At 57.3% G+C, this 13,589-nt stretch overlaps 2 protein-coding genes across 2 annotated transcripts; one reads left to right on the forward strand and one right to left on the reverse strand.

Moving 5' to 3' along the window:
* Positions 1–1,613: 1,613 nt before the first annotated feature.
* On the forward strand, positions 1,614–2,244 carry C5H1orf210 (chromosome 5 C1orf210 homolog). The gene is made up of 2 exons (XM_012933974.2): positions 1,614–1,734; positions 1,855–2,244. The coding sequence occupies exons 1-2, from the start codon at positions 1,698–1,700 to the stop codon at positions 2,172–2,174; spliced, it is 357 nt and encodes a 118-aa protein (XP_012789428.2). The 5' UTR covers positions 1,614–1,697; the 3' UTR covers positions 2,175–2,244.
* Positions 2,245–10,105: 7,861 nt separating this feature from the next.
* On the reverse strand, positions 10,106–13,089 carry TMEM125 (transmembrane protein 125). Its single transcript, XM_055138961.1, has 2 exons — positions 12,943–13,089; positions 10,106–12,800 (listed from the first exon to the last, which is right to left on the reverse strand). Exon 2 carries the CDS (start codon positions 12,665–12,667, stop codon positions 12,008–12,010), a length of 660 nt encoding a protein of 219 aa, XP_054994936.1. The 5' UTR covers positions 12,668–12,800; positions 12,943–13,089; the 3' UTR covers positions 10,106–12,007.
* Between the last annotated feature and the right edge of the window lie 500 nt (positions 13,090–13,589).

Consider the following 13,589-nt stretch of genomic DNA (forward strand, 5'->3'; position numbering starts at 1 on the left):
CCACCAGTGCCAGCTACTCAGTCCGGGCCTGTCCCCAGGGAGCTGCCCGGCTGGCAAATGGCCCATTCTGACTGGTAGCTGACTGGGCGGTGAAGAGGGGGGACCCTGGGACCACCTCTCAGACAGGTGTGGCATGACTTGGCCTTGAGGGATGAGGGTGTGTGTGGAGGGGCTCAAAAGCTGAGGAGTGGCCGCCTGGGATGCAAGAGGGTGGGTGAAGTGTGTGTGTGTGTGTGTGTGTGTGTGTGTGTGTGTGTGTGTGTGTGTCTGTGTGTCTGTGTGTCTGTGTGTGTGTCTTGTGTGTTTGTGTGTCTGTCACCGAGGAGGGAACTGTGGAGGAGTGTTTGACCTGAGAGCCATGTGGTTGGGCTCCCAGGATTTGTGGGATGCTCTGAAAGGATAGTAAGTGGGAGCCAGATTTGGGTTCAGATTTGGTTCTAAACGGTCAGATTTGGGTTCTGGGCTCATCACTCTGGAGACGGCTCTTCGGGTCGAAAGACCAGTTAGGAAACCCTGACAAAGGCTGAGGTACAAGATGAAGGGGGTTTGGCCTGGCCCGTGGCAGTGGGCTGGGAGCGAGGGGACGGCTTTGTCAGGACTCCACAGAGAGAGAAGCGCTTGGGCTGGCAGTGAGGCGGGATGGGGGGTGTCTTTAAGGGAGAAGATGATGACACGCCCCCTAAACTAGCTGCTTCTCTCCTGGCCTAGACGCTCCTCCCCAGCTACTCCTCTCCGACCCCAGCCGCTCCTCCACCAGGTATTTCCCTAAGCTGGGGGCTCTTCCTCAGATACTCCTCACATCCGGGTGTTGCTCCCCAAACATTCCTCCATCCAGGTGTGCCGCCTCCAGGCACTCGCCAGCCTGGACGTCTTGCCTCAGATCCTCCTTTCATTCTGCTGCTCCTCCTCTAGGTGTTCCCCAACTGTAGCCATTGTCCTCGATGATTCCCTGACTCAGGTGCCCCACGTTTGACTTCTCCCTGCGTAAGCTTCCGTCTGAGGGCGGAGGTGCGGGCACAGGGTGGTGCCTGAAGGACTGAGGGTCAGGGTGGGTTTGCAGGGGGCTCTGGGTTCAGGAGCAGACGGGGGATAGGGCCGCCCTGGCTGTGTCTGCCCCTACTCCAGCCCTGGTGGTTGAGGGACTGGTAAAATGTGGCAAAACTATGGCCTCCATGTATGGCCTCATGTGGCTTGTTAGTGCGGAGCCAATTTTGTCTTCTCTGGACAACCTCTGTCCCCCAGCAGTGGAGCAGCCCTGCCCCAAAGCGCGGCTCTGTGGTCTGGCTTCCAGTCCTAGGATTCTCAGCTTTCTGGGCCTCGGGTTCCTCATCTCTAGCGAGGGGCTGATGTTTCTCACATTTCCAGCTTCCGGGAGCACATTTCCTGGCACCTGACCCAACTCGTGCTCAGGGAGTTTCAGCTTTGGTTTATTTTTCAGCAGCTCCCCAAGCCGATTTCCATGCCCTCGGCCCATTTCCTGCCCAGTGACAGAGGGCTCTAGTTGCTGGCCCCGTCTCCAGAGTGGGCTGTGTCCTAGTGTGGCAGTGAGCGTGGCCTGAATCGTGTGCTGGGGTTCTAGCCCTGGCACTCATGGACTGGCCCTGTGTGTTCCAGGGTGCCTCGCCCAGGGCTGGTTGCCTGGCATCTGGGGGTCTTCTTGGAGCCACAGTTCTTCTGGCCGAGGCTGAGGTTCACCAATGTCTTCCAGCCCCACCACGAGCACAGCTAATGACAGTGAGTATCAGCGGGAGAGGGGGGAGGCCCCGTTACCACAGTGGCAGGACCCCACTCCTTCTCCTGAGCCCCTGGAATCCATCCATAAGGCGGTCGGTCTTTCTCTCTCTCTCTCTCCAGCCACTGCGGGGCCCTCGCAGTTCCCCATGACCTCAGCCATGTCCCCTGAAGCAGCCATTGGGACCCGGGCATGGCCTGTGCTCGTAGGAGTTGTGTTGGGAGCTGTGGTCCTCTCTCTCCTCATTGCACTCGCTGCCAAATGCCACCTGTGCCGCAAATACCGAGCCAGCTACCAGCACCGCCAGCTGCCCCGGACAGGGAAGGGGCTCCGTTTGCATCTGGGCGAAGATGACGACGACGGCTTCATCGAGGACAATTACATTCAACCCGGGATGGCAGGGATGGGGGCGGGGTGCAGCCGGGACAACCTCCCTCTCTGAACCCCCGTCTCCCGACCCTCTCAGGTCTGACAGTTGAACAGTAGATACTCCAGGGAAGTCACAAGCCTCAGGGACGTTGGTGGCCAGGGGCCGAGCGGGCAGGGCAGCCTCCCTCCCCCTGACACGAGTCACAGGATGACTGTGGCCTTCTCTTACTCAGTGAGAGAGTAGCAGAAGGTCTTCCTTCTTACCTTCTTAACACTTAAGAAGGTCTTACCACCCTCCATGGCTCTCAGGAAGATGCTTGCTGAGGGCCTGACTCAGGAAGCCAACCCCGGGCAGATTCTACTCTGCCCTCTCTGTTCCACCATCACCTCCTCCATCCGTAACCTCCTTTCCAGCCTTGCCGCCTCTCAGGGTCTCTGCTCCTCCGCCCTCTGCTGCCCTTCTGCTCTTCCCTTCATCTTCTGTGGCCAGAGAGGCCTGGCTGACCAGGAGACCCCCATGTGGCTGGTCTTGCTGCCAGCATGGCAGAAGTGCCCAGATGAGAACATCTGAGCAGAAGAAATCCAATATGACCCGTTTTTTATTGAAATGTTTTCTTACCGGTCAAATGGATCACCTAAATGGTTCTGTGCTGTTTGTTTTTTTTTTTACCCCCCCATAGGTGTTAATAAATTCCTTTTCATTTTAAATATAAATAAAGAAGTCACTTGTTTCATTTTTTTTGCAGTGGTAGTAGTGCATCAGAATGTTCCTGGGAGGCTGGAGCAATAGCACAGCGGGTAGGGCATTTGCCTTGCACGCAGCCAACCCGGGTTCGATTCCCAGCATCCCACATGGTCCCCTGAGCACTGCCAGGAGTAATTCCTGAGTGCAGAGCCAGGAGTAACCCCTGTACATTGCTGGGTGTGACCCAAAAAGCAAAAAAAAAAAAAAGTTCCTTGGGCCCAGGAAGGCAACTCAGGGGTCTGGCGCACATGCATTGCTTGCACAAGCTTTGCCCTCTGTCCCCAGCACCCTGCCCTGCTACCCCCGTACCTCTGAGCATGACTGTGGCCGCCCCTGCACCCAGCAGGCCTTGACATGCTGCATCTCCCTAGCACTGACCTGCTCTATTCATATGGCTGAGTAGCATCACAGTGGCCCTGGGGTCTCTTGAGCCCTTCTTGGGAGCTCCCCCACTGAAAATGAAAAAAAAATCTTCATCACCACTCACAGTAGACCCTGTTTGCAGATAGCCCCTCCCCCCAGCACACCCCCACTACCCTCAGAACCCCTGGAGCTTCTCCCCCTGCCCCGGCTGATCCTTGCTGCACTCAGCTCCTGCCCTCTGAGCCCATCTTGTTTTGAAATAACAGCCGAGTCTTATTTTGCACCATGACTCTTGCACATGGTGGATGCTAAATAAATATTTGATGGGTTTGTGGATTACTGTGGGCTGAGGAGCCGGCAGAGAAGGGAGGAGCAGGGGTGGGGTGGGGTGGAAGGTTTTATCTAGGAACTTGATGCAGAGGAGGACGGGACCACTGTTGCTGTGGGAGATTGGGCCAAGGAGGCAGTTTTCTTTCTGAATTATTATTATTATTGTTATTATTATTATTATTTTGCCTTTTGGGTCACACACAGAGATGCTCAAGGGTTGCTTCTGGCTCTGCACTCAGGAATTACTCATGGCAGTGCTCAGGAAGCCATATCGGATGCTGGTGACCAAACCCAGGTCAGTCGCATACAAGACAAATGCCTTATGCGCTATACTATCGCTCTGGCCCCTGAATTTTAATTTTTTTTTTTTTTTTTGCTTTTTGGGTCACACCCAGCGATGCACAGGGATTACTCCTGGCTCTGCACTCAGGAATCACTCCTGGCGGTGCTCAGGGGACCATATGGGATGCTGGGAATCGAACCCGGGTTGGCCGCGTGCAAGGCAAACGCCCTACCCGCTGTGCTATTGCTCCAGCCCCCCTGAATTTTAATTTTTATAGGAATATTGTTGATTTACAGTGTTAAGGAATTTCAAGGGTTTAGCTTCACACTATTCACTGTGGGTCACTGTCACCACTTCACCGAAGTTCCAGTGCTACCTGAGCACCAAAAAGACCCCTCTCCTCACCCTCACTCCACGGAAGAGGCCAGATTTTGTTGTTTGGGGCCACACTTAGCAGTTCTTAGGGAGCCATGAGTCCTGGTTCTGCTGGTCCTGGGGCCAGGGAGGAGTACTATGGGGTGGTGGGGTTAAAATCCAGGCCTCTGCACAGTCCGTTGAGTACTCTCTGGTCTCAGTGGGGGGACAGTGCTCTCTTTCAAGATGGGAGAGAGTGGATATTACTTCTTTTGGTTACAATCAATGAAAAAGGGGGTTTAAGGGCTGGAGTGATAGTACAGCGCGTAAGGCATTTATTTACCTTGCACATGTCTGATCTGGGTTCATTCCTGGCATCCCATATGGTCCCCCAAGCACCGTCAGGAGTAATTCCTGAGTGCAAAGCCAGGAATAACCCTGTGCATCGCTGGGTGTGACCCAAAGAGTGTCCCCCCCCCAAAAAAGGGGGGAGGGTTGGAAGAATTCAAGACACTGCTGACTTGATAGGGTAGGAAGCAGGGGGTCCCAGCAAGCCCTAACACTGTTCTTTACAGGCATTAAGAGACAAGATGAGGGGCTGGAGCAATAGTACAGTGGGGAGGGCATTGGCCTTGCACACAGGCAATCCGGGTTTGATCCCCACCCTCCCATATGGTCCCTCAAGCCCACCAGGAGTAATTCCTGAGTGCAGAGCCAAGAGGAACCCCTGAGCAGTGCCAGGTATAGCCCCAAAACAAACAAAGAAAAAAAAACAACATTGAAAAAGCAAACAAGCAAGGGGCGATGAGACAGCACTGCTGGGACTCTGTGACTCTCCACTCTGAGTTTCTGGTCTAGCAGGTCCTTGAATAATGCCACCATTTCTACCAGTGCCCTTTCGTGACCATGTTGGTGAGAAACAAAGAAATCCTGACCAACACTGCACAAAACGCTGTTATTTGAGGATCCGGTTTCCTCATACATTGTTTTGTTTTCAAGTCACAATTTCCTAGATCGTGAGGTGAGTGTTTAGTGGGGGCAGGTGGCCCTCCAGTCCCTTTTCCTGAGCCTGGACCTAGCGGGTGCAGCAGTGGGGTGGGGCAGGGCAGGGGGGCTTCTCAGAGTCTGCTCTGGGGGTCAAGCCCAGCTGCGCCGTGCCTGAGGTCTCCAGGACCTTGGACTCTGTTCGTGCTTTTAGCAGGAACCCTTGCCGCTGTTTCCGCATGCCTGGCCTCGGGCACAGAGAGGGAAGCTGACCTGGGTCCACAGGTCCAAAGGCCCCAGGTGCTGAACTGCTGGGACCCGGCCAGACTCCACTTTTCTGCCTCCTCTGGCTTCAGGCCCCACTTGGGAGCCTCCACCTAGACCTCCCTAGGGGACCACCCCGTTCCCAGGCCGCCTCCCCAGCCCCCCTGTGCGCCTGGTCCATCTTTGGAAGCTAAAGACAAGAGGTCAGATGAACCAAAGACACAGAGTCGAAGAAGCCCCTCAGAGTGGCAAAGTGAACTGAGTTTAATCCAGTTCCCGCTCTGCCACTCGAGGCCGTGTCCTTGAGCCCCCTTTGGGACCATTTATTCTCAGTACAATGGGGGCCGTAATAGTACTCGCCTTGTGTAGGTGTTGGCAGAATCAAATGAGACACACAAGGAAAGCGGAAGAGACCATGTCTGCAAGGTTTCAGTGTTCCCGCCTCAGCATCCACAGAGCAACGCTCCCAAGCAGGGCCAGGTCTCAGCCCTGACTGGGGGCCTTGCCAGGCTCTCTCCCTCCCGATCACAATCTCTGTTTCTCCTCAGGACATCAGTGGGACTGTCTGGCCCAGAGAGAAAAGGCCCTGAGTTAGGTTCTTTGGCGCTATAGTCTACGATGAGGGTCACTGCTGTTCCGCTGCCCGCTGACAACAGCCCTGCTAGCAGGGCACGCACGCCCCGTTCATGGGCTGAAAAGTTGAGGCTCCAGCAAGTGACTGTTTCCGCAGTTCCATCCCCACCTCGCCTCCAGGTGAGGCCTCCAGAGACCCTGAGGAGGAAGCACTTGTTTCTGGGCTTGCTCCCATCCTGCCAGGCTTCGCATGTCCCCTCCTGAGTGGGGACCCAACAGTTTTGGGGACAGCCCCTGGTTTGGGAGCATGGCTGGGAGGGCAAAGTGGTACGTGCTGTCCCCGGGCTGGCCTCCCCAGGCTCGGGGTTGACTTCCAGGGCTCAGGCCCCTGGCGTCGCAAGAGCCCAGAACAGCTGAATGGAGTGTGATCCGACACACTCTTGGTCTCCTGAGCCTAGAGACGCTCCTGAGGGAAAGTTGAGTGTCCCAGAGGCTTGAGGTCACACGTGGGATGTGGCAGTTTATGGAATGATGGCCTGGACTGGAACAGATTTAGAAATTTCTGGAACGCATTTCTGCAGAATCTAGGGAGGAGGCATAGCTGAAAACCTAAAGTCTGACTTGAGTCCAGGACGCACACAGGACCACTCTCCCGCTGTCCTCCTCCCCCTTTACCCCTCCTCTCTCTCCCTATCCTCTCTCTCCTCCTCTCCTCTCTCTTTCTCTCCTTCCCTCTCCCTCTCTCTCTCTCTTTGCCTCTGTCACTGTCTCTCTCTTCTCCTCTCTCTCCATCTCTCTCCCTCTCTCCTCTCTCTCTCCCTCTCCTCTCTCTCCTTCCTCTCTCTCTGTCTCTTTGTCTCTGTCTATCTCTCCCATCTCTCCCCCTCTCTCCTCTCTCTCTCCCTCTCCTCTCTCTCCTTCCTCTCTCTCTGTCTCTTTGTCTCTGTCTATCTCTCCCATCTCTCCCCCTCTCTCCTCTCTCTCTCCCTCTCCTCTCTCTTTCTTTCCTTCCCTCTCCCTCCATCTCTCTCTCTATCTCAGTGACTCTCGGTCTCTGTCTCGGTCTCTCTCCACTTTCCCTGCTCTCACAGGGTCAGCCTCCAGGCACTGGACACTACTGGAGAACTTCTGGCCTTTTCCCTTCGCCCAATACATATGTTCAGGGCCTGTGATGTCAGCCTCTCTCCTGCCCCTAGGCTCCACCCCATCATCTCAGCTTTGTCCACTATGGGTGACAGTCCATCTGAGACCTTCATCCTGGCCTGTGTGTACTGAGAATGCTGGGCCCTCTCCTAATGGCTAGGCTTTGTGTGGTTCTTTGGACTCTGGAAACTTCTGACTATCTACCACATCCTTCTCTCATTCTCCAAGGAAGCTTTTAAAAAGTCCTGTTTCAGGGGCTGGAGTGATAGCACAGTGGGTAGGGCGTTTGCCTTGCACACGGCCAACCCGGGTTCGATTCCCAGCATCCCATATGGTCCCCTGAGCACTGCCAGGGGGTAATTCCTGAGTGCAAAGCCAGGAATAACCCCTGTGCATCACAGGGTGTGACCCAAAAAGCAAAAATAAATAAATAAATAAAAATAAAAATAAAAAGTCCTGTTTCAAAAATGGAATAGTTTTTGGGTGTTCCCCCCTTCAGTGTCTTATGACAAAACCCAGGTGTGTACCTGTGTCCACACTCCCTTCTTGCCCATAAAAGTGGAGTTGGAAGCTCAATCTATCTTCTTATGCTTTGTTTTGTTTTGGGGCCACACCTGGTCATGCCCAGGGGTCCAAGGGATGCCAAGGATCAAACCCAGGTTAGCTGTGTGCAAGGCAAGCACCTACCTCTGTGCCTCAGAAGCCCAATCTCTCTCATGCCTAGATCTCCACTCCCTTCCTCCCTGCTCAGATACTTTCACAAATGTCCATATTTTCCATCTTATAGCCAGAACTCTGTGTGTGCGCATGCATGCATACGTGTGCACATGGTGTGCAGGGGATTGAACTTAAGGGTCTCCCACCTGTGGGGCATGTGTTCTACCACTGAGTCACATCCCTGCTTTAAATTTTTCTTTCATGGGCTGGAGGAAGAGCTCAAAGGCTGAGTGCATGCTTTGCATACGGAAGCACCAGGTTCAGTACCTGGCACTGTGTGGTTCCCAGAACAGTGCTGGGAGAGAACCCCAGAGCACAGAGCCGGCAGTAACGCTCCGCCCTGCTATTCCTTCTCAATCAACATTAAACAGTAACATCCCTCCCCTCTTTCCAAGCTGTCCCTCCCATCAAAGACCGTTGGGTCCCACCTCCTGAACATCATTTCAATCTGTTCGGTTTCATGCTGTCCCAGTACCCGCCTCCCAGCCTGAGCCGCGTCTCGTGTCTGGGAATGGCAAACAGCAGTCGGCACATTTCCTCTTCTCACTGCTGCTCCTCCAGTGAACGACGCTGCGGGCAGCATGATGTCTGCCCCGCTGTCTAGGCTTACAGTCGTTCACAGGCTTCCTGTTGGCCCTGGGAGGTCATGCCCTGAGCTGGAGAGACCGCTCAGAGGCCTGGAGCACATCATGGGGAGGCCCTGGGTCCCATCCTGGCACTGACTCCTGGCACAGCACGGCCCCTGAGCATCAACTCGGTGTGCAACCCCACCCGCAGAGGCCAAGCCCCCTGTTAAGGGGGGCTCCAAAGCCCTGAAGTTATAGGGTTCCTAAGTGTATCCTTTCCTCCTGCCTTAGAGAGCTTGCACAAACTCTGTGTGATTTCTCGTGGAAGCCAGGCCCCCCATCTCTCAACCTGTTCTTCGTGCCGTTCCTTCCGGAATATTCTTCTTGGTCTGTGGCTGACCCAATGATATCTCATCCAAGGGGGCTGCTGAAGTGACTCGTCTCCTCGGTCATCCGGCCATTTCTTCTCCCTCCTTTCCCCTTAAAGCCAATCCCAGCCACACAGCCCACAGCATCCACAGCTTATTCTCACCAGCTTGAGCCTCTGTTTCTCCTTTGGGGAGAAACGTGGGAGCATTTAGTGCAATCACAGCAGAAAGCACACAGGACCCCCCCCCTACCCCGGGGAGGCGAGGTGTGCTGGCCAAGGGGCTGGGCTGGAGCCCGGGACACTGGGACTCCCTCTGGGGAGCTGAGGAAGAGGGAGGGTTCCCGGAGCAGGCAGCGCAGAGCCTCATAGGGCAGCATTCGGGGCCAGCCGTGAACCATGACCTCGTGTCCTCCTCTTCCAAATCTGGGCGAATTTCTTCCTGAGTCCCCTCCCCCCACAATCAGCTACCCCACCAAGCCAAGCCCCTCCTTTGTGTCAGTGTCTGTGCCAAGGGCCAGGGATACACACAGGGGCTCTGCTCTGGGGGCCCTGGGCCTTGCCAAGGAACAACTCCTGGGCAGTAGGACAGTGAGGAAGGTTTCCAGAGAATGTGGCTTCCTACAGGCCTGGCTCTTGAGAGATGAAAAGGAGACAAAAGGAGCCTGGGAGAGGTCACGGTCCTTCTGTGGGGCCAGTCATGGGTACACTGAGGGGGTGGGGTGGGGACAAATCATGTTAGGGAATCCGGTTTTAGTCTGCTGGAGGGACCACAGATTTATTTATTTATTCATTTGTTTTGCATTTTGGGTCACACCCGGCGATGCTCAGGGGTTACTCCTGGCTCTGCACTCAGGAATTACTCCTGGCGGTGCTTGGGGGACCTTATGGGATGCTGGGGACCGAACCCAGGTTGGCCGCGTGCAAGACAAATGCCCTACCCGCTGTGCTATCACTCCAGCCCCTGAGAAGGATTTTTTTTTTTAATGATGTTGGGGCCACACTCTGTGGTATTCCGGGTCTACTTCCAGCTCAGTGCTCGGGCATTGTTCCTGGGGGTGCCGGGGGACCATGTGGTGCTGGAGATGGAACCTGAGGCTCCTGAATGCAAAGCATGCCACTAGCCCATGCAGCCCTCTTCCAGAACCCCAGGGAAAGATCTGCAGGACGGTGTCTGGAATGCTGGCCTTGTGTTGGGGCAGGAGGCAGATTCAAGGGGACAAGGCGCGAAGGTAGCCAGCCACTGCGCGGATCACACAAGATGAAGATGACCCTGGAGGTGGCGAGACCTGTAACACCCAGGCAGAGAGGAGCCTCGGAAGTCAATGCGTTTATTGGGCGCGGGGTGAGGAGGTAGCCTGGGGGGCTGTGTGGAGCCGCACAGAGGCTCTGACCCGGATGCCACGGGAACGAGGAGGCGGAGGAGGCAGTGTGAGAGGAGGGACAAGGAGTGGGGTTTCATCCCGAACACGCTGGGCCTGAGGTGTCCGTGAAAGACCTGCTGCTCCTAGACAAGCCCATTTCTCCCTGCCCATGGCCCTCCTGCCCACAGCCCTCCTGCCCTCGGCGGCAACTCCCTTCCCCTTGCCACCACTCAGCGATCCTGCAGGAGGCAAGGTGCCAGCGGTTGCGCCCCTGAGCCCAAGTCCAACACCTCTTAGGAGGCGCCTCTCCGTGCTGGCGCTTCCAGTGGAACTTTCCCGCTGGCTCCCAGGAAGTACCCCCGCACCCTAGGAGACTCCCGGGGCTGACCTGGAATAGGAAGTGACTCTTACGCCCACAGGGGTTTCAAACAGAGGCAGGCCTGTGGGTGGAATGACTCCACAGACCAGGATGTTTGGGCTTTGGAGGTGCCGTTGAGCGCTGCAGCCCCCAGAGAAGGCGGTTGGTCTGTCCTGCTGGGGAAGGTCTCCCCAGGAAGCAGCACCCACGCACGTGGAAATCCTCAAGCTCCCAGCTGCACCCTGGGACCCGCCACCCACCACCTCCGGGAGCTGGCACACCCTCTCCCCTGCTCGGTGCCAGCTTCTGAGCACGGAAGTAGAGATGCCACAGGCCAGAAGCTGGGGTCAGCCTGAATGGGCCCCAAGTGTGGGCGTGAGAAGGGGTGCGGGCGGGGAAGAAGGGGCTCTGGGGAAGAGGGCAAGGTCAAGGCAGTGATAAGACAGCAGCCATCATTTTTGTTCACAGGCCCAACTCCCATGCATGCCCCTCGTCTCAAATGCTCCCCACAGCCACCACCAGCACCCCCGTAACAGACTGAGAGAGGCAAGCGAGCCGCTGGCCCAAGGCCCCTGTGGCAAACGGGCAGCTCCACTCCGTCCTTCCTCTCTCCTCGGGGAAGGCTCTCATGGGTGCAGTCTCTGCGGCAGCCACTGCTTGTGTCAAGTCCCCGATGGTGGTGGCGGCAGGCCTGGCTTTGAGGGCTGCTGGGAACAGGGGCTGTCATCTTCAGGGATCCCCGATACTGCTCCGCCCAGAGGCCCCAGATACTGCCAGGCATTTTCCAGAAGTTGCATGGCCACAGACATCCGGTTCTGAGGAGACGCACTCAAGCTCCATGAGGGGTGTTTGGGTACAAACACATTACAGTCTACAGGAGGGACGGACGGTGCTGGGGACATGCACACACTCCCCAGGACTCACACTCCTCTTCACACACACACACACACACACACACACAGACATGCATGTACATGCATTCACATATACTCACGCATTCGCGCGCACACATGTGCTCACACACTAATGAATACACACAGGTACTCACTTATACACATACTCATATGCACACACATGTATGCACACACTCATGAGCATACACATGCACTCACACTGCAGCCATACTCATACACTCCTGCACGCACACACTAATGCACACACCACATGCACTTACTCATACACATGTACTCATGTACTCAGACTCACATGCACATACACTCACAGAGTCATGAGCACACACACATGCACATACTCGCACACTCATGCACATACGTGCACATACACACTCATGCAGACGCACATGCACTCACACACAGCACTCATATACTCACACACTCACACATGCGCTCACGCACATGTACACACACATGCTCTCAAGCACACACATGCATGCCTGCTCACTCGTGGCCCTACACTCATGCATGCATACGCACACTACACGTGCACCCTCACACGCTGGCACAATTCGGGTGCTGAGGCAGGCAGTGTGCCTCGGTCAGATGAGGCTGGCGATGCTGGAGGTGGTCTCCTGCCGCCGGCCCGCAGACAACTGTCCTGAGACACTGAAGACGCTGCCATCGCCGCTGCGGTCACTGAGGGTGGCGGGGGTGGTGGTGCAGATGTGGGGGCAGTGTCCACTCACGCCCACCTGGTACAGCAGCAAGCCCAGCAGCAAGAGGGAGCCGGAGGCTGCCAGGGCGATGCCCACAGAGAGCATGGCAGTCAGAGGCCGGGCAGGGGCGGGGGCCGCGGCCAGCCCGGCCAGGGTCAGGCCGGTGACCAGCAGCACCAGGCCACTGAGCAGCACCACGAGAGCGTCGGCCCCCCCGCCACTGCGCAGCAGGGCCACGTGGTGGGGCTGGCGGAGGCAGTTCATGTCCTGCACGGCCGAGCTCATCAGCTGCTTCACCAGGACCAGCAGGGCCAGCAGGCAGAGCACCGTGCCCACCGCCAGCCGCCACTCTCCGGAGCGGCTGCTGGTGGAGGAGAGCAGGGCCACACCGCCCGCCCCACAGCCCGCCACCAGGGCCACGGCCATGGCGAAGCAGAGCGCCGAGCGCCGGGGCTGCTGGGACCACCACAGCTCCACCTGCTCGGCCAGCACGTCGGGGGGCAGCACCAGGCCCGGCGGGCCTCGAGGCTCCCCCGCAGGCATGGCAGTCGCTGGCGGCGATCAGGGTGAGGCCTTAGAGGGTGGGCATCGGGGCCTGGAGTCCCCACACACCTGCTCGGCGGGCACAGGCGCCCAGTCCCGCTCCTCTTACCGCCCAGGGCGCGGAGACCATGATCTGGAGGGGCAGAACCACGCACGTTACCTCCCGGGGCCTTTGGGGGGACCCCAGGAGCCCTCCATCCCGGGGAGCCTCTTTCCCCACCGCCCCTGGGAAAGAGTCCCCCTGCTTCCGGGGACCCCCTTGCCCAACCACTGACCTCTCTGGCTCTCTTGGTAGCTGGTCCCATCCTGGCTGTCCGGCGGTGCTGGGCCAGGGTGGACGAAGGGACTGGACGGGGAGGCAGAGATAAAGCCTCATTCAGGAGCCACTGACACGGCCTCAGCTGTCAGCTGTCACCGCTGGCTCCTAGGGCAGCAGGCGGGGGAGGGGGGCTCGGGCTTAACTCTTCTGGCCCCGGCTGCCTGCTCCCCAGCCTTCACTCTGGGGGCGGCCTCTCCTCTAGGGGGGGTTAGCAGTGACCCCTAATGCCCTCCACCCCCCATCCCAGCCCTTCTGCCACCCCAGAAGGTGGCTTCTGCAGCCCACCCCCAAGCTCCTCCACAAACAATTGTCACTGGGATGTCCCACAGTCATCGCTGATGCAACAGGCCCCCACCCCAGCCTGTCACCTTACTCCAAACCTGCTCCTCTTGTGCCTCACTTCCACACCCTCGGGGAGCCGCCCCGACTGTTCCCTCTGTCCAGGCCTGTCAACCCCCCACCACCCCCATCTCCTCCCTGGCCTCAGCCGCCTCCTCAACGCACCCATTTCCCTGCCCGGCCCCCTGGGGAAAGGGAGGTTCCCGGGGGTGAGGACCCTCCTGGCGGTTACTCATGGACCGTGCCCTGCAGGATCCCCCGGCT

Source organism: Sorex araneus, chromosome 5 (assembly GCF_027595985.1).
Source record: "Sorex araneus isolate mSorAra2 chromosome 5, mSorAra2.pri, whole genome shotgun sequence".
Classification (NCBI taxonomy): Eukaryota; Metazoa; Chordata; class Mammalia; order Eulipotyphla; family Soricidae; genus Sorex; species Sorex araneus.